General features: G+C 37.3%; 1 protein-coding gene across 7 annotated transcripts in view; it reads left to right on the top strand.

Moving 5' to 3' along the window:
* Positions 1-21,553, top strand: part of Ccser2 (coiled-coil serine rich protein 2) — a 117,451-nt gene that overhangs the window by 40,354 nt on the left and 55,544 nt on the right. For 6 of the 7 annotated variants that reach the window (XM_087906272.1, XM_048420781.3, XM_087906274.1 and 3 more), the window contains 2 exons: positions 8,517-8,607; positions 15,032-15,194. In XM_087906272.1, the coding sequence (XP_087762398.1) occupies positions 8,517-8,607; positions 15,032-15,194 (254 nt within the window). Of the gene's footprint in view, positions 1-8,516; positions 8,608-14,256; positions 14,416-15,031; positions 15,195-21,553 lie in introns of those variants that run through there. The other variant, XM_048420782.3, reaches the window with a different exon arrangement.

Raw genomic sequence — 21,553 nt, 5'->3', positions numbered from 1 at the left:
TCTGCCAATACAATAAGGTACAAAGAACAATTGAAATTTTATTTTCAAGTGACATCATAGTTTATAGAGCATATCTATCTCTTGGAATCTTTGAATACTAATATTTGTGATTTTTATAAGGACAAGGTGAATATATAAAATTTTTATTTTTCCTTTTCCTTATAATTCCCACATGTAGCATGAATAATAAAAACCCAGAGACTGAAATTGGGGTTCAACCCAAAAACCCGAATAGCAAGGCAGCGAAGCCACTAGAAAAGTCTTAACCTCTACTAAGGTTGGGCGACCACAAGCTAAGCAGACTAAACTTCTTATTTTATATTCCCCTGGTCCTGGGATTAAGGGCATATGACTCCCTAGTACTAGGATTAAAGGTGTAGATCACTGCCACCTGGATTTATTTTTGCAGTGATCTTGTGTAGCCCAGGGTGGCCTTGAACTCACAGAGATCCTTCTGCCTTTGTCTCCCAAATCCTGGGATTGAAGGTGTGTCTTATCATTGACTGACCTTTAGTAGCTTTAGCTTTGCCTCTGGTCTTCAGGCAAGATTTATTTGTCAAAATGCAAATAATATACCACTGTACCCACACTTCTCAGGAGGACCACACCAAGTCAGCTCTATAAAGTGAGACCATGTCTCTAAAACAAAAGAAAGCAAAGCAAAAGTCTCTATAACTTGATAGCTAGTTAGGAACTAGAAGTAACAAAAACAGTATCTCAAAAGATACCTAAGTGTACATCTAATGGAATGTACGCAGGGTATCTAAAGAGCAGAATTGAACAAAGAAATGAAAAGAGAATTAAATAAGAAAGTGGAGTCATGTGGTGTTTATGGGGCCTGAGATGTCATGTTGTGGTGACTTCAGTCTACATTTAAATGATGTGTCATTTAGAGTAATACCAGCCAAAACCTTTGTGAATAGAGACAGAGTCAGTACATACATTAGGGAAAACAAACTACATAGTTTGAAAAGGGTTAGCGAAGTTTCAAGAATTATACTACCTTAATTTATAGCTCTGGTAGTCAGGGCAGTATCAGCCAAGAGAGTGGTCACACAGTTCATTGGGATGTGATGGCATACAGCATCAGAAAATACAAGGACGCATACAAAATCAGTCTGCTTTGACAGATGTGCATTATGAGTTCAGAGGAGAAAGACTTCACTCATGTGTCACACCCTCTTAGCACAGAGATGTGCACATAACCAAAAAGTGGAGATAATAAACAAAAGCAGGAGCAGGTAGATGCTGACTCCAAGTGCAGGGAGAGAGACTGCAGCAGCCATGGCCCCTCTCCACACACATGGCCTCTCTTTCTATAGTAATGTAGTTCTTCTTACCTTGTGCAGATAATGGAGAGTAATGCACATCCTTATTTTTTTTTCATCTTTTTTTTTTGGCTTTTTTCTCATGGACTATTAAAGTAAAAAGGGTAATTATGAGACAGAGTCATTATCTTTCAGCTTTCATTAATTTGTTGATGACTCCTGTGCTGTAAATCTTCCTAACAGGCCTCTATTTTCGTTTGTCTGCTAGAGACATGTCTTCTCAAAGGTGGAATAGGCACATCAAAATTACTGAGTTCTAAAAGTATTAATTCTTTATTTTCCTACTCTATCTGACCTTTTTTTTTTTGGAGGGGGGGAGGTCAGTCTTTTATTTTCTAGTTTCATCAAAATGGTTCTTCACCTTTGTCTTTTTCTTTTCTTCTTCTCTCTCTTTTTTATTTTCTGACACATGGTTTCTCTGTGTACTGCTGGCTGCCCTGTGATTTGTTTTGTAGATCAGGAGATCTACTTGCCTCTGTTTCCCAGGTGATGTGATTAAAGGCATGTGTCACCACCACCCCGCTGGTTCTTCACTTTGTGTTAGTTCGTAGGCATCAGTTTTTAAGTCCAAAGTCACCATGACTTAGCTTCTCATGTAACGTTGATATTATGTTTGCGCTCCCCAGGGTGTGTACCAGGACTGCTTTGTTCTCACCAGCACTGGCAGGTCAGCATATGTCCTATGGATTCTACAGTGGCCACAGCACTGTTTTCTCAGCCCCCATTGATGTCTGTTTTCTGTATTGTAGCCACGATAACATTTCTTTGATTCAAATAACAACTTCTCAGTTCTTGACAATCATTTATTCTTGTTTCCCTGTGTTTTCCTTGTTGTAGAGTAGTTCTTCATATGTATTACCATTTTATTCGTGAAACTATTGGTGATATGCTTTATAGTCATATGCAAGGCCAGGGTTTACATGATTTGAACTTCCTTACTGTCACTGAGAGGAAAACTTTTATTTAATATGGAGTCTTACTCTTAAATAAATCTAGTAAGAAGAATATATTTATGCTACAGAAATACCAAAGAGAATAAGAACATAAGCACATATGATCTAATAGAATGGTTTATTTATTCTCTCCGAGATAAGTGTTCTTTGAGATATGTAGACATCTGTGCATACTTAATCCCCTCCAATATTTCCTCCTCGACTTCTCTCATTTCACAGAGCATCATTATATAAAATAAAACAGATTCGAGAAATAGCTTATGTAATTCATTGCTAAGCATTAAATATTGATACTTTCTTCTCTCCCTACTATTATGACTTTTACTTTGTATAGTCTCTTGTAGGCGTTAGTAAATCCTCGGGGTTATAATTATTCTATCAGTTTTTCATTATAGCATGCTCATATCCTGTATTTTAAGGGTATTTAAAAAACTTTTTAATTATAAAACAAAATTATATAAAAACACCCAGATAAAGCAATTATAGTTTAGTTGTAAACTTTTTCACCTTTATTTAGAGTGTGTTTGTGTGTGTAATGATGCATGTGTGTGTGTGTGTGTGTGCTTGTGCATATGTACCACAGTACATGTATATCGGTCCAAGGACTGCTAGTGGGAGTTGGTTTTCTGCTTCCACAATGTGGGCCCTGGGGATTGACTAAGGCCCTAAGACTTGGTGTCAAATACCATTACTGCTGACTATTTTCATTCTTGTGACATGTACAGCATTGTTAATACTGAAAGCTAGATACCATTTTAGCAATTGTTGGTAGTATTGCTTTTCTTGTTTGGGTATACCTCATTTGGCCCTGCTCTGAACTTAGAATACCATGCTTTAATGGCTTTGATTTGTTTCTCTGGCCTTAACTGTCATTTTTAGCTAGAGACACCCAATGCCATTTAGTTTGACACATACTCAGACTTAACACAGTCAGATGTTTTTTATAGAGAATTATATATGATTTAAAAATTTTAATTAAAGTTAATTATATTATCCCTTCTCTGTCCTCCTTACCAGGAGTCATGTTCCCCCTAATTCATGGCCTTTTCTGTAACCATTGTTATTATATATGCATCCACATGAATCAACACAGAACTGTATCCTGCTGAATCTATTTAGTGTTGCCTGCATGTATATTTTTCAAGACTGACCACTCATGTAACTGGAATTTTCTCTCCCACCCGCCAGTTCCCAATTAAACACTCAGAGGCATATATTAATTATAAAGTTTGACAGATGGCTCAGGCTTTTTACTAACTTGCTCTTACTTTTAAATTAATACATTTCTATTATTTTATGTTTTGCCACATGGTTTGTGACTTGTTACCTCACATCTTGCTTCTCTGGCAACTGCTAGCATCTCCCCCAACTCTGCCCTTCTTTCTTGCTGTATTGAGTTTGGCTTTCCTACCTAGCTATATTCTGCTCTACCATAGGCCAAAGCAGCTTTATTTATCAACCAATAAAGCAACAGATATTCACAGCTTACAGAATATCACCCCACATCCTCTCCCCTTTTCTGTTTAATTAAGAAGGAAGTTTTTAACATTAACATTGTACAATTACATATAACTAAAAGGTTATACAGCAAGAATTATAGTTACAATATTTAGTATTGTATTTGTATTTGGAAAAATTAAAATATTCTATTTTTGTTAATCTAAAGTTTTATATCTATTTATCTTTTATCATAACTAAGGAAAACTATAATTATAACTATCTAGTTTTCAACTCCATCAAAGACCCCAGAATGATATAATATTATCTAAGTAAACAGGAAGTGCATTGTAAGCAATTTTCAAAACTCTAGAAATTGTAACATGAAGGGGCCTGCTTGTTGGGGTTTCTGTCCCGCCTGGTACCCCACAGCCGGCAAACCCCAAAGAAAATCACACAGAGATCTCCATAAGTTATAAAACTGATTGGCCCATTAGCCCAGGCTACTTATTAACTCTTGTAGCTTATATTAACCCATTATTCTTATCTATGTTAGCCACATGGCTTGGTACCTTTCTCAGCGGGGCAGCTCACATCTTGCTTCTTCGGTGATCTGGGCAGAACTGTGGAGGGAGCTTCCTACTTCCCAGAATACTCCTGTTCTCATCGCCCCACCTCTACTTCCTGTCTGGTTGACACACCTATACTTCCTGCCTGGCCAATCAGCGTTTATTTAAAACATGATTGACAGAATACAGACAATTCTCCTGCGCCAAGAAATGACAGAGATATCTGGCTCCCTGAACAGTCATCCAGAGTTCTCCTGTAATGTTGGGGCATTCATCTTCAGCATACAGGCTGATGGACTTTTCCACGAAGCAGGAAATTTGAAAGACTCTTTTGCCTATATTGGCAGTATATCAGTCATTTCCCTCTGTGTCCTGCAGAATGTCTGTCAGTTTCTTCTGTGAAGCAGGAACCCTGAAGGACCATACCGCCTTGTTTTGGCAAAGTTTAGTGATCATTTTTCTGTGGGCCCTGCCTGTCCTGTTTATACAGCATACTATCAGCAGTCCAGCATGAGCAGTTTCCCAAATGACTAGGCTTGTTACTTTGAAGGCAAACTCCATAATGAGTTTCTTCAATGCCAGTCTTCCTCTTTGAAGTAATTAATGCTGCCAGAAACAAATGTATCTTATGTTGAGAAAAGTCTAAGTTCTTAGAACATTTTAATTGCCATATTCTGTAGGTCTCTGAAGTGTTTGAAGATTACCTGTCTATTTGAAATATATCTCTGTATTACCTTGAAAATCTAATTAACAGGTTTATAGGTAGGGGTGACTATTAGCCTGTTTTTTTTATGATCTCAAATAGTTTTTAGGACTAAAACTTCATATTACATAATTATCAAATTGTATAGGTAATATCTTAAGCAAAAATCGGAACAGATGTGCAATATAAAGACAATAACCTTGAATTTGTATCAATATACAAAAATACTTTAAACAAAAATAGAAGTATATTTACAGTGTAGCAAAATTAACTTTAAATTTGTATCATTATACCAAAATAATGCCAATGCAAAATATCTGAGATTAATAGTTGTATTTTTATTCTCTATTCCTATATTTCCCTAAATATAATATAACAAACATCCATAACCTATCAAATAGCCCAAGAATCCATACTACATGCCCCAGCTCTTGGGAATGTGTATGTTGTTTACTCCAGACTGCTTTCTGCTTTCTGTGGATGAAATATCTTTAGGGGTCCCTGATAAAATTTTGAGATAATGACCAAGTCCTGGGAGGACCAGTGATAACCTTTGTTGATAGATATCACCTGTCAAGTTTCAGGATCATAACCTGGAGCGAATTCATAGCCTCTTGTTTCCTGTGGAAACAAAACCAAAACCGCTTCTTTAAAGCAATGCATCTTTTAAGTTTCATTTTACAAATGTATTTTTTTACTTCTGTTTTAAAGCTAAGGGATTTTTGAAATATTTAGGTTGCTATATTTTGTTAGTCTCTCATTCCTGTCTCTCAGCAGCTGTCTCTTGTCCATCAGCCATCAAAAAATTCAGAATCAACACAATACTATATAGGATCCAGAATCCTTGTGTGTTTTCCATCTTTAATTGCTTTTTTCTTTTATATTATTTTTAGTATTTCCTTGAAGACTTTTTTTTTTTTATTATTGTCTATACTATTTTTCTTCTCTCCCAAGCCTATATACAGTTTTTAAGCACACTGTGACCCATTTAGAGGTTTTTAAAAAAATTTATTTATTTATTTATTGGTCTGATTCTGTCTTTATTGAGTAGCTGTAATATTTTTTGATATTTTTTGATCATTGTTTTAAACTGGCAGCTGGGCATGACTAGGATCAAAGTGGCTGCTTTGACTGCTGGTTCTGCCCCACTTAGCTTTTCAATATGGCAGAAGTAGCAATGAGGTTCACTCTTACCCTCTCCCCCAATACTGCATTAGGTGGCTTGCAGCCATCCCACAAACATCTGTCACGCATCCTGGGCTGGGGCTGATTAGCTGCTCTGTACTGAGGCCTGTGTGAGACTGCAGAAACCTGTGCCACTCATTAGCACATGGCACCTGGCTGCATCCTGCAGGCAGCTGTTGGGATACATGTATGTCCCTGCGCTGCTGCTGGCACGAGACTGTGAGAGTAGGAAGTTCAGTGCAGCTCTGTTTCTTCTGTTTTTAAGGGTTCTAACCTTTTTTTCAGGTCTTATGTGGATCCTTGCTAGATGTTGGGTGCCTACCAGTTCCTGAATAAACACTCACAGACTTAAATTAATTTTAAAAGTTTGACTGATGGCTCAGACTTATTACTAACTAGCTCTTACTTTTAAATTAACACATTTCTATTATTTTATATTTTGCCACGAGGCTTATGACTTGTTACCTCGCATATTGCTTCACCAACAGCTTCTGGTGTCTTCCCACCACACACACACACCCCACTTTCTTTTCTGTATTTAGTTTGGCTTTTCCGCCTAGCTATATTCTACCTTGCTATAGGCCAAAACAGCTTTATTCATCAATCAATAAAAGCAACATATATTCTCAGTGTACAGAAGGCCATCACACTCAGTACTGGATAACTAATGAGGTGTTTATTGCTCGGGTTTCTTCATCTAGTGGTGGTGCCCTGTCAGTTGGTGTTGAAATTGTTAAGTTCTTGTTTAGGCACCATGTTATTGATATTTCATAGGTATAGCTTCTTTCTCATAGTCATAAGGCACAGTCTCACAACAGACTTTCTGGTACTATGCTCTCTCTTCTGTGATGTTCCTTAGGCCTTAGTTGCAAGAGTTGTGTTTTAGGGTGTCACTTTGGGTTGGTGCCCACAGTCAGTTGTTTTCTGCATGTTTGACTAGTTGTGGTTCCTGTAATGATCTCCTGCTGCAAAAAGAAGCTTCTTGGATGAGAGGTGAACTATGCTTACCTATCTGTTGGGTGTAAGATTTATTATTTAGGACAGGTGGTGATGGTGCACGCCTTTAATCTCAGCACTCAGGAGGCAGAGGCAGGTGGATCTGAGTTTGAGAACAGCCTGGCCTACAAAGTGAGTTCTACAACAGCCAGGGCTATACAGAGAAACCCTGTCTTGAAAACACAAATAGAGCAAAATAAAAAAGAATAAGTATTGATAATGCAGTTAAGAATTATACTGGTTTAGGAAGGTGGCAGCAGTCTCTCACCTGTAATCTGTAATCTCACTATGTATGAATAGTTGGTCACAATACCAGGATTTCCTTCCCATTACATGGCTTGTGGTTACCGCAGGGTATGGGAGGCACAGCTGTACCTTAGCTTGCCATGCTGGGCTTTGCTGTGGTTCATAGATGACACAGCTTGTTTCTCTCCTGTAGCAGATCCCATGGCTCCTTGTACTGGAGTACCTCGTCCTCAGGAAAGAGGCTTTCGGGTCACTTCCCGCTCAAATCCTTTGAGTTCTATGTCCAAAACCCATGCTGTCTTCAGCAGTTGGGGTTTACTTCCAACTTTTGGAGGTAACCAAGGGCAACAACAATATACTGTGGTGTTTTGGGAATCTCTTGGACTCTTGGCCAAGAACTCAGGTTTCTCATGTTTGCACTAGGGCTTTTGTTCTTGTGGTTCTTGTGGAGAGTATTAATCATTCCACGTGGTATAACCTCATTCAAACTGTATAATGTATGCATAGACATATACTTATTTGCATTATGTATAATTTTAGGTAACTATAAAATAGTGACTTTCTATATTCTTTTTCAAACATGCTTACTGTTATTTTCCTGCCTTTGTTTTTTAGTATTTATTTATTTGCTTATTATGTATACAGTATTCTTTCTTCAGTCCAGAAGAGGGCACCAGGCCTCATTTCAGATGATTGTGAGCCACCATGTGGTTGCTGGGAATTGAACTCAGGACCTTTGGAAGAGCAGGCAATGCTCTTAACCTCTGAGCCATCTCTCCAGCCCCTATTTTCCTGCCTTTTTGCTTCAGTAGTACCTTCCCTTTCTATCCCTGACTTAAAGATCCTTCCTTGTTTTTCTATTTCCCCCTTTATGTCACCTGCATCTTGCTGTTCCCCTTTCTGGGCAGGGGAATCCAAAATTCAAAGTATAAGTACAGATGAATTCTTAAAAATGCTTTTAAAAATTAGAACTATTTTATTCTTATAGTATAATTATTGAATAAATCCAAGTTATTAAATGATGATACTTTCAAAACGAAGTTAGTTATATTTGTATCTCTTGGGTGAGATCATAGTGTTTTACTGCTGTTATTCACAGGATATTCTGAATAATCTTGAGTCATGTGACCTTGAGGATGATGACCTTATGCTGGATGTGGATTTGCCGGAGGACACGCCTCTTGACAATGGTAAGTTAAGGTCCATAAGTCTCCAGATGCATGTGTGTGAATGTCTGCATTGTAACTAGTTTGATAATTATTAGGTCAAGGTTTCTTAATCTCAGCTGAGTCCTGAGGCTTAGAGTCACTCTCTGTTGGTGTAAGATTTTTTTTTTACTTATAAATTAAATGTTTAAAACCTTATTATGTGGACCTTAAATATAGTTCAGTATGATTCAGAAATATCGTATACCTTTATCTAAATGTAGTGTGTGTGTATGTGTGTGTATTTGAATACCTTAGTTTTCCCTCACTTTGCCTCATTTTGAATAAATAAATTTAGAGAAACATATTTGTTTTGTAAAACAGTATAATGTATTAATTTGATAACTAATTTAAGGTCAATTCTGGGAAAGTAATAACCTTCTGAATGAACTATACTACTTTTTGACTCCTAATTTCAGTTTTTCTTTCTCTCTCTGTGTGTCCCTGTAACCAGCAAGGTGGCGTTTTAGACAGTCTATGTGCACAAGGACTCTTGTCTCTGGTTAGGTATGGCATCTACAGGGTTTCTGTATTAGGAATTAGTAAGAGAAACAAAGACACCCTTGGGGGTGGGGTTGACTGGGAGTCCTGCTGTTCTGGAAAGAATGGCTTCAGAGATCTGAAGATTCCCTGTCAGTACACATTTGTGTGGTGTCCCAGGCTTCTCCAGAGCCAGGGTGAACATACAAAGAACGGTTGAATTCCTTTTTATCCATGGTGCTAGAACAGAGGGAGAATTTTCCAGAAGCCGAATGTGTTTGTTCCAAGTGTGCTTGCTTCTCACTCCTGCATCAGTCAGTTTGTCTTTGCTTGGACTATTTTTTCTTCTTCTTTTAATTCCCTGAAAAGGGGAATGAGCATGTGTTTATTTCCCTGATTCATGGATCTTGAATTACCTTGGATGACATAGCCATTGAGATTCTATAAATTACTGAGGGTTTCAGTATTTTAAGATCTGCACTACTTTGGGCTGGTTATTCTTTTGATTAATCACAGAAGAAACTCAAATCTATGGCTTAGAATTAGAACACTCGTTTCAATCATGTTCTGCCTATGGCAGAAGTGTTCTGCCCTAACATATCTTGCTGAAACCACTCACAGTGGGAAGCTCTGGAGGCCACAGGGGACTTACAAGTTGTTGAAATGAAGCACTGAGGGTATTGTATTGTCCTTTGTTACCGTAGGAGTAGAGACTGTTAGACTTTCTTGTGGTGCTTCTGGCACTTGGGATACTTCTGCAGCCAGAATGGAATTCCAATCCTGAGAAAGAAAAATTATAGCCAACACCCAGATGAACAGAAAGCTGAACTGCCAGCCTTACAGCAGTGCAGGGAGATGATGATGAGGGTGCTTAGGGAACCACTGCTCTCTAGAGCTATAGAACAGGATTCCCCACAACAGTATAGCAGTTCAGTAGGTGGCATAAATCACAGTTGCTGTTGTGAAGTCTGAGTTAGTGACCTGGGAGACCAAGTTCAACACTCTTCTGACACACTAAGGGAAAATAAAATGTAAACAGTGAAAATGACTGAGCACGCAATAACAGGTGCAGGAGATGTGACATGCTTGATTGCTTTTTTTTTTTTTTTTTGGCTTGTAATGAAGACTGAGGGGTTTCCCTCCTTGGAATAAGTCATAACATAGGTAGTGCATGTCACTTTGACAGGGTTATCACAACTTCATTTTGGAAATTTTATTCCATTTCTGGGCTGATACAGGAAGCACAGATCAAATCAGTCTTAGAACTCACCTCATTTCCTGAACACAGCCTCGTTAACCCCCATTCTAGACAGATGTGGAACCTCAGAGAAATTGTAGGTCTTTGAGGTCTTTGTTGCAGTCTCAAAAAAGTAGGTGGAAATCCATTATCATTGCACATACAGTACAGGTGTTTTCCTAAAAGAAAATAAATCAATATTGGCTACTTTGAGCTAAAAGAACACCAAAAAAAGCAGAGTGTGAGCCTAAGTTAGTTTTCCTTGTATGCACCAACATAAAGTAGCACTTGTGTTTCCTATTACAGGAAGGCAGGAACTACTTTTTAGGTCTCTTGGGCTGGGATAAGAATGTGGAGGTGCTGGTAGGTTATAGGGATCTTTGAAGATGCTCTTAACTGTTGGTTTTAGTGTTTTGTTTTTTTTCTGTTTGAGGATGTTATATAAGTTTGGGAAAGATCGCTGAACCCTCAGGTGTTTTGGCGTCACTTATTCTCCCAGCATTATTGGGGTACGAATTACTATGACCTCTTTAAGAAGAGTTTATTGGGTAGCGTGTGCATGCATGTATGTGGGGGTATACTTTCTTGTCTGTGTGTATCAATGCAGAGTCTGAAGGTCAATAATGGGTTTGTTCCTCCTTATTGCTTGAGACAGAGTCTCTTCTGTGAATCTGATGTTTCCCATTTTGCCTTAGGCTGGCTTGTCATTGAACACCAGGATCTTCTAGTCTCCACCCACCTTGTGCTGGGGGTTATAGGCACCTGTTGCCAAGCCCATTGTTTTTGTGTGGGCATGTGAGGGTTCTGAACTCTGGGCCTCTTTCTTACAGAGTGATAATTTTCCCCACTGAGTTATCTTTCTAGTTCCTTTCTTGATAGTGTTAAAGAAGTTTTCATGAGGATAGTGCTTATCTGATAATTGCATCTGTGTGCAGGTCTTTTTCTCTGTACTATCCAGGGGAGAAAACAATTCCTTTTCTATACTGTCTTTTGCACTCCATTGTAGGGTTTTATTTGTTTGATATTTATTTATTTGTTTATTTAATTTACTGTTTGAGATAGGGTCTAACTATGTAGCCTTGGTTGGCCTGTAACTTGCTATGCAGACTAGGGTGACTTGGAACTCAGCGAGATTTGCCTGCCTCTGCTTCCCAGATACTGGTTTTAAAGGCATGCACCACAGTCACAATGCCTGCCTCCCATCATAGGCTCATAAACCACTGCCACATTCTTTACATACAGTGTCTTTTAATTATGAGCTAGCTGATACAGATCTCTGAACACTAGATTATGATTCCTAAGTGCTATTCTAGATTTCCCTGGGGACTTTTCCCAATGCCATTTAGATCTTTTAAATTATTTAGCCTTGCTCTCTCAACTGAGAATAGATTGTATACAGTTTTCCCTGTTCTGAAAGTGTTTAACTTTACCAGATATTTCCTTTATTTAAAAGGAATAGCAACAGGTTAAAGGAGAGGTGCTTCAGAGGAAAATCAAAGAGGCGTGGAATTGGGGGCAAGGAATTGTGAAACATTGAGACTTGAGTAGGGAGTTGGACGACTTGTTCTTAGTAACAGATTATTTTAATTTTGCAAACTGTTCTTTTTTTTTTTTAATCCTTGACCTGAATTAGTAGATCAAGGAATTTCATAAGGAAACAGTTTTGCAATCTGAGTTTCTTTTGGAAGGCTATTAGATGTTTGCTATTGGTCCTTACTGTTGTAGGGTACCTCTTTCTGTTGTAGAATGTTTCTCAGTATTTCTGGTATGCCAGAAACGCAGCTGTGTTGCCTCTTCCTCTTGTTTAGGAAATTCTGATGGCCAGCCATCGCCCACAAACACACACCTGGCATTTGGCATGTCAGAGTATAATCCTCAAGTTAGTGGATTACCCTAGTAAGTACCTTCTCTGTATACTGTTAGTCATTTTAGCCATTCTCTTTAGACTTTAGACATTGAAAGATGCTTTTCTATTTCCTAAATCTGACACAAAGTTTAATTGCTGACTAAATTATCTTATGTTTAAGCACATAAGGCTACATTTTCGATACACTTTGTATTGAAATACATGAGGATCATCTTATTCTTGATTGCTTCCAGTTACTTGCATTTTTTTTCTAGAAATTTCTTTCTGTGCCTGTACCATGTTAAGTAATTCAGTTTATGCTTTTTTCACTTATATTTTTAACATTTAATTACAGTTGAAAATTTCCTTACTAATGTAAAGCCTCCTCGGGCCTTGTCTATCTCTCATGCAGTTACTTATATAAAAATTACTACCTGGGTCATCATTATCTCTCAGGACTTGAAAGATGTCATGTAAAAGAAAAAAAATGAAGGATACATTGGGTATCATGTTTTATTCCTTTATCAAACAAGGTAAAATCATACCATCATAACAGGTATCCTTATATCATATACCTCTATTAGCTAATTAGATTCTTTCCCTCTTCAGTGGGTTAGAACCCTGATGCTGTCTGTCTTTTTACAGTACTAGAACTAAAATATACTGCTTTTTGCCGTTTGAACTAGTGACCTTCAGTCACTAGTTAGGATTTGCCCTTAGTTTTTCTCGGAGGTTTCTGTACGCACCCTCAACTTTGCAGCTTGCACATTCAGGAGGACTGACTTTCCCCATAAAGCATTATCTGAATCTCTTCTTAAGCCCTAGAACTGGATTTTTATTGATCTCCCTCTCGAGAGATTTTGTTTTTTCCCATTTTCTTTTCTATTTTATTTCTTTTAATCTGTCACGGAACACTTTAATCTTCCCTAGGTAACCACTACTAATATTTTAATATTACCATCTTAGCTGGATTGCAAAGTTTATAAAGATGTGCTTGATGGATGGATGCCTGAGGAAGCAGCACTCCCGGGAGAGTCAGGGTCATCTGTAGAAATTCGGTCTAAATTTGAACTTTAATCTTTTGCAGTAGTGGCAGATGTTTGTCTCTCCTGCTAACCTGCCGTTCAGGATGAATTAAGGCTTCAGTAAAGAGCCCTGATTTGAAGTCTGTTCACCAAACCCGTGTGGCAGCTTGTGCTCTGTAATTGCTCTAACATTTAGCTCTCTTGTCTGGTTTGCTTGCCTCTTCCTATTTTCTGTGCTGTGCTGATTTTTATTATGATAATATGTCAGGTCTTCCTTTGGGACTGGAAATTTTTCTTCTTAAATTAAGGAAACACATTTCAAAGTAGATGCCCCTTAGCAGCAGAGTGTAGAACTACTGAGCTGCTAGGTGGAGGTATTCTGGGGGGACTCTGTGCACCTGAGTAATGCAGCTGAGTTGTTGATGATGTTACCAGAGGAACCAAATGAAATTACCTTTAAACTTCAAGATTTACTTAAAATTCCTACTGATATTTTTCAGCATAGTGGTCGTCATACTATGTATTAGTCATAACTGAACTTCAGTTCCACTTAATTTTAACAACAAAATAGTAGGAAGTTATTGGCAGTAATTTTATATGTTAGACTTCTTTTAAAAGCTATTGCTACAGTGAAAGAAAACTATTTATTAGCACTGATTCCTCATGAATGCAAACAAAGATTCAGCGTCCTTTCAAAAGTGTGCTTAAGTCATTTGCTGTTTTCTTCTGCATGGCCCTTTCATAGATGGGAAGCCTTCCATCTTCTCTATAAAGAAACTATTAGCTATTTTAAATCCAAGTTTTTGGTTCATGGTAACAGCCACTTAAAATAAGTCATTTTTTAAAAAAACCCCACGATTATATTGATATGTAAAGTTTTTTATCACAAGAAATTTTGAACTTTTTCTTGGAGGTTTTGGAGTGGAGAAGCCTATCCTGTTCCATGGCTTGGGCTAGTGTTTAGAAGTATTTTTAGTAACAGTCCTAACTCAGTAGCTATGTAAGCACTGAGCGAAGATGGAGTCACAGGGCAGGCTGGGCTTGCTTCCCACAGGGAGGGTTGGGAGTGGAGCAGGAAGGAAGGCCTGTTTCAGCGGCGCCTTGTGTGCAACTATGTCTGAGTAGGCAGCCGGCAGCACAATGTCTCCCTTGTGCCGAATAGCTTTTTCAGAGAGTGCTCTGAGATGTGAGAGCAGAGCGTTTGGGTGAGTGGAGAAGCTGGGGTGCTTCAGGGAGTTTTGTGGTATTTGGATTTCAGGAGAGAACTGGTATTTGTTGTTACAAAGTACTGGCTTTGTTTTCAGCAGCATTTCAGTTTTTCTGAACCAGCTCTGCTACAGACAAATTGGAGCAGCTTACTCTTTAAAATTGTGAGCTTTATTTAAAAACATGATCGTCTATGATGATAGGTTAATTTGTGCTTCTTGAGGCTGAGAAACTTAATTGAGGCACTTATTTCTAAGAATGGATACTATGCTGTTCATAAATTTACATTTTTCTGTCCTGATTGCTTGTATTTGAAATGTGTAATGTTCATTTCAGGGAAGTTTTTCCTTGTTTTAAAACAGTCTAACAGTTAGTTGTTCTCTTAAGTGGCTGCTCCAGAAATATTATAATTTACTTCAGTTTGAATGTATAAAGTTCAGTTTTCACTGTAAGAACTGGTTTCCTTTGGAAAACTTTATTTTGTGATTAGTTTACATGGCTGGTACTTCTAGAATTAAAAATTATTTTCACAGCATTTAATTATTAGGCCATAAGTAGTTAACTTTTTATACAGTGTGCACATATTTATAGTTTGTTACTTTTTAATCTGTCTAGTGGACTGTGACAATATGAACCGCTTTGACCGAGCCGACAGAAATGTACGACAGTCACAGGACGGATTTTGGAAAAGAGCACCCCAGAGGTGGAGTGGGCAGGAGCATTACCACCTGAGCCACCCTGATCACTATCATCACCATGGGAAAAGTGACTTGAGCAGGTGAGCACTGTTCTAACTGCATCTTCACTTCAGTCCTCTGCTTAACCTGACTCATAGGTCTCTCTCCAAGCCAATTTGCCTGGTTTTCGAGTCACCAAAACCAGTTCAGTGTATGCATGATATGTAATTATTATAATAACTAATCTTTTCTTAGCTGGAATCTTGTTTCAGTAGCCTTATTGCAGATTTACAAATTGCATTTGCATCTATTTTAAGGACTTTTAAGTTGTGATATGACTTTGTGGGGGAGAGGGTTATCATTTTGAAATTAATGAATACTGACCTTGTTTATTATTTTTAAAAATAATATTGTACAAAGTAACTACTAAGTTATTGGTTTTGTTTTGCTTATAAATTAAAATTCCACAGATACTGTTAAGAGATGTGAATTGACACTAGAAGTACTTTCCATTTTAAGGGATAAAGTAGTCTGAAATTGGATCAGATCATGGAGTCTAATGGGCTCACAGCCATTCACACCTGGAGTCGAAGCCTCACCTGGTATAGATGAACTTTGCAAGCTTAGTTTATTTAACCCTCTGCACTATTTGTGAGCAGGCTTAAAAACACTTTTCTCTGTGTGTTTATGGATCAGGATAAAGTTGGTTATTCAGTACCTGGTTTATGGTAAGCAATAACATTAATTTAAAAATTTTAATGTCTCATTCCGCAAGGGGTTTGTGTTTATCCTGGAACATATTGTAATGCAAATAATAAAACTGAGATGAAGAAATAATATAAAGAAAACATGATCTTTTGTACCCCCTAAGATAAGAAGTAAAGTTTTTGTAAGGGTCCTTGTAGCAAAAATAAAGAGCAAAGCTTGACCTGTTGTTATCAGACATATGGTGTGCATAAGATGGAGAATTTGTTTCTTCTGGATTTGTTCAATACAAATTTATACAAGACAAATACAGAGGGAGTGGTCGTGTGAATTCTAAGAAAAGTGCTTTGGACATACACTGGACAGGTCCTGAGTGGCACAGTAACTTTCTTAATCCTTCATCATCATGTTTTTCTATCTAAGCTGAACAAATTCTATTCTAATAAAGTATCCTTTTGTGGATTAATAAAGAAATGGGGTCCAATTAAAATCTTTTGTTGGAGTAAATAAATAGAAGGGTAAGATTGTGCAGTCGGGAAGAATTCATGCAGTAGGTAGAGATCACCTTTATTGTTGCAATGGCGATCATGCTTCTCTCTCGAATCTTGCTGTGTCTTTATAACAAATTAAATTACCGCAGGTGTATGACGTGAAGTTAATAATAAGCATTTTGGTATCAGTTACTTTTGCTTCACTGTCGCTACAGATCCTAACAGAAACAGCTCACAGGATAGGTTTGTTTTGACCCAGTTTCAGAGAGCTGGAATCCATCATGACAGGCTAGTCATGGCAAAGTAGCTCATGGTGTTAGGAGCATGTGATGGAGGCTCCTCACATCACTGCAAACCAGCAGGTGTAACCTTTAAAAGCTTAACCTTAATGGTTTATTTCTACTAGATCCCCTCTTATACATTCTCCAGCCTCCCAGAATATCAGTACCATCTGGGAACACTCACAACTTGAGCCTGTGAGAGATATGCCATATTCAGACTATCAAAATGCTTATTTTTAAAATTAGTTCATTCACTTAATAAATACTCATTGGTAGCCTATGTGTTGCGCAGTGCCCTAAAGTCTTATCCTGGTATGAAACTGGAGATGGTATGAGAGGTGAAAGTTGTGAATTGGTAATGAGTTCTTGGACTATTGTATTAAAGAGGAAGAATTCTGCATTGATGCAGTTTAAGTAGACAACTTTACATTGAAGAAAAGACTCCTGTGCATGTGTTACATGAATGTGCATGTCCCATATGCATAGTATATAGTCTGTGGAGACTAACTTGTGGGTACTTATCATGCAGTGTTACTGCTGTGACAGTGTGTGCCTAATAAAGGATTGGAGAAGGGATATGATGAGCATGCAGCGGCTCTCTGTATGTTTTATCTAGGAAAGCACAGACTGAGTGGTTACTTTTGAATCAGTCTGCAGGACTGACTGGAGACTGGAGCAATAGTTTAGTGTCTGAAGGAGAGGAGTGAGCACTTAGCCTGGCACAAGGGCAGTTGCAGGGTTTGTGTGCTAGACTTGGGATTTTCAGACACCCATTCTTCAAGTTTACCATAACTGGATTTCTTGTTGATTTAAAAGAATGAGTGATATGTTCTATAACTCTAGAAAGCAGAACTATCGTATCTGCATTTTTTTTTTGACAAAGGGAAGCAGATTTCAGCATAAAGGAGACATTATTCAGCCTATCAGAAATACAGTTAATTGTTTCTGTCCTTTGAAATGATTCAACTGAGGCTGAGTGTAATCTCAGAAAAATTAGGAAGGACATCCCCTCTCCCCAAAAGTCCAGAACCCTAAGCTCTAATTTTCTACGTATCAACAGTTCAGATAAATATAAGAATGAACAAATTAAATTGTTTAAACGGTGGCTGCGTTATGCCTATTTGCTTCTATAAATTGTGATTTTGCAGAAATTAGTGAAAGATAGATTAACATTTCCACAAAACATGACCACAGGTCCCCCTCAGAGTTTATAAACTTTGAGGCACTTGTGATTGTGAATTCTCAGTTTCTAGTTGGTAGTAAGGGAGAGATGCACATTGTGTTTTTGTTAATCTTAGTCAGCATAGAGTTTTCTAAGGAGTGGTTGAATACGCTGACAATGCTGAGGCTCATAGATGCGTGGTTTAGTTTACCTTCAAGCTTCTCTGTTTGTTCTGGTTTTTCCCAGCATGCCAAAGCTATTTACAGTGAAGTATGTTACAGAAAGAAACTTTCCACAGCAAGCCTTGGGGCTGTCATTTTCTGTTTTCACCTTAATGTTAAAGAGTTTGAGAGTGCAAACCTCTAGGTCTTTTTTAATATCAGGTGTACACAAGTCCCTCTTGGTATTCTCTAACGTGAGCACCGACTCTCTTTTTTTTGGTGCCTAATCACTGTTATTATCATAGTTCACTATAGCATTGTCTTAGCCATAACTTAGGCCCGTTGGGACATTACTAGTTCAGAATTGCTGATCTATATGTTCTCTGATATTCTCGTCATAATACCACTTTTTTCCATTTACTCCAGCGTAATATTCCATTCCCATTTTCTCCCAAGAGTTCCCCTTTCCTAAAACTTTTATGCCAGATGAAGTTCTCTCAACCCTAACAAACTTACAGCCTTGCCCTGTTTGTGGTTATCCTTCTAATTATAACAAATCTAACACTTAACTAAATGTATTTCTTTCATAGTCACATTTTTATAGGCAAGATTTTTATTTTCTAAGAGACTTAGTATTTTACTCTTTGGAGGTGGGCATGTCTTTGTTGGCACTCTTCCTTGTTGTCACTCTTCATTGGCATACTGAATGAAGTATTTTTAAGTTGCTCTTTTGAGACTTGGACTATTTACCTGAATCAGCTCCTTTTCATTATTCCTTCGTGTATACTTTATAAAAATTGTGGCCCCTTAGCTTCCTGTCCTCCTTTATTGTAACCTTTGATACAGCCATGAATAACTCCATTGTTCTGCAAGTGACTCTTTTAACTTTTTCCTTAGCTCTTAATATTTTCTATTTATGCTATATGTCATCGAGAACGGATAATTTTACTTTTTCCTTTTCAATCTGTATAGTTTTCTTTCGTGGGCAATTGCTATGGCTACCTTTTTTTTTTTTGGCATGGTGTTGAATTGAAGTAGTGAGAGCCAACAGCCGTCTTGTTTCTGATTTTGGGGAAAAGCATTCATCTTTTGATGTCAAGAATGGTATTGTTTTGTTTCTTTTTTTGTCAAGCGTATTTCCTTTATCAATCTGAAGACATTCCCTTCTATTCATGCTTTGTTGAACATTTTATCTTGGAGGCCTGCTGTGTTTCATCTAATGCTTTTCCAGTGTCCATTGAGATGCCTTTCCCTTCCTTTCATCCTATTAATACAGTATGTCACATGGCTTTTAGCTGTCAAACCAGACATTTATTTCTCAAACAATTCAGTTACTTATGGTACACAATTTTTACATTTCTATATGTTATGGAGTTTTATGTATCTACTCCTAAAAACCAGTCTAGTTTTGTTGAGATGAATGTGGTTTTGGTTATGGGCCATTTAGAATGGATTGGAAAGTGTTCCTTCCAGTAGCACTTTTGGGAAGAATTTGTGAAGAACAGAAGAGTGTTACTGACTTTTACTTAGATCTAAGCTTTACTTTGTGACAATATTATTATTAAAAATTAAATATATATTTATATTCTATAGATGCCTGTTAGGTTCTAGAGTACATTGTTGCTCAAGTCCATTGATTCCCTGTTGATCTGCTGGTTTGATATGTTTGTTACTGAAGGCAAACTTATGAATTCTTCTTCATCACTGTATCTTTTAGAGAAGAGTGGTTGCCTAGCAATAGATTCTTACAGTTTTCATTTACTTGGAGTGTCTTCTTTCAATTCTCCTTTATTTTAAAGGATTACTTTGCTAGATGTAGAATGCTTTGTTTATAGACTTTCTTGTTTTAAACCCTTGCAAATTTTGATCCCTTGTTTCCTGATGAGAAATCAACTCCCATTTCTCACTTCTTCCATTTCATGCGCTACTTCCCTTTGCATTTAGAGGACATTCACGTTGATTTCTTCTCACAGATAAATTATGGTGTGTTTAGTATTGTCTCTCCTTTAGCTTAGCATCCCCTTGAGCTTCTTAGATATGTAGATTGATATTTCATTATATTTTGGAAATTCTAATCGTCACTCCAGTTTATTTTCACTACTCATTATCTCCTTCCCACTTTCTGTCACATTAAGAATAAAATGAATATCATTCTTTTCTTGTCACAACAAGTTTGAAAGAGGAATACATAAAATAGGCAAAATGCTCAAATTAGCTCTCCCCTGTCCAGGATTTGTTGTTGCTTTGGCTTGTTGCCACTTTGCATTCCTGTCCACAGTGAGTGGGAGCTCCTGGTGGCCCACATCCTCAGCCAGCTTTAGGTGTTGTGCTTTGGACATTAACCATTTGCTATGTAGTGGTGTCTTGTTTTAATTGACAATTCTCTAATGATATTTTTTCAGATGCTTGTTTTCCATCCATGTGTTTTCTTTCCTGGTGTGTCCAGATCTTGGTCAATTTTTAAATCGAATTATTCTCATATTGTTGAATTTTAAGTTCTTTGTATATTTGAGAGATTAGTCCTGTATCAGATACATGTATAGGAAATACACTCAACTCAGTCTGTGGCTTTTCTAATTTTCTAAGTGGTGTTTTTTTATTTCTAAAATTTGCAGATGACTTTTTAGAAATAAAGCTGAGTACACTTCTTCCTTGGAATATGTGTATATATGCATGCATGTACAGTGTGTCTAAAAACATTCGCAAACCCAAGATACTCTAGGGTTTTTTCCTATAACATAGGAATTTTATAGTTGTGTATATTACATTGAGGTCTGTTACTCATTTTGGATTAATTTTTGTGAAGGTCATTTCTGTTGCACATAAATATCCTGTTACTTGGTTTCATTTGTTCAAAACGTCATCCCCTATCGAATTGCCTTTGCTACTTTTTCAAGGAGGGAGTGACTGCATTTATGACTCCATTTCCAAACTGTATCCCTTACTTTCCTGTTTTCACCTTTTGTTCACCAATTCCATCCGATTGTGATGATCACAGCTTCAGATGGGAAGTTCCAGAGTGGGCAAGTGCCGGTTTTGGCTGTTCTTTGCTTACTCATTAGATCGTATCAGATCGTTTCAGGTAATACCCTAGAATGTTGATTAGGATTGTTTCAAGTCATGTATTTAAAGAATAAAATTGACACCATAAAGCATGCTTATTTAACTTCTACATGGAAGTTAAATTTTTTAAATTTTTTTAATGATGAGAAAAATATTAAGATTAAATTTAAAAATCAAAATTGTGTCTTAGGGAATAAAGAAAAATAAACCTCTGATACCCACATATATACTCATATACACAGATCTACACCAGGCTGAGGTACAAAGTTATACATCCTTATAGTCAAGGTACTTTGAAAGTGGGGAATAATAAGAAACTAAATTATTGATATGGCACATAATTTAGGAAGATCTTTTTAAAATTATAATAAACCTTTAGTAATGTCTTTTATTTAGGTTGGTGGGTTGGATGGCAAGTGAGGCTCCAAATTCAATTTGGATTTCCAAAACAAAGATACCATTTAAAGATTTTCTTTCTCTAGCTTCTCTAAATACTATGGGCTTTTCCTTTCTCATTTTGATTGGCTGACTTATAGAAAATAATAAATAGTACTGGTGCTAATGGGCATTTATTTCTCTTTCCATGCTTCTGTAACT

This window comes from Myodes glareolus, chromosome 5, assembly GCF_982192425.1.
Source record: "Myodes glareolus chromosome 5, mMyoGla1.1, whole genome shotgun sequence".
Taxonomy (NCBI): Eukaryota; Metazoa; Chordata; class Mammalia; order Rodentia; family Cricetidae; genus Myodes; species Myodes glareolus.
This window is presented reverse-complemented; position numbering and strand designations above follow the sequence as displayed.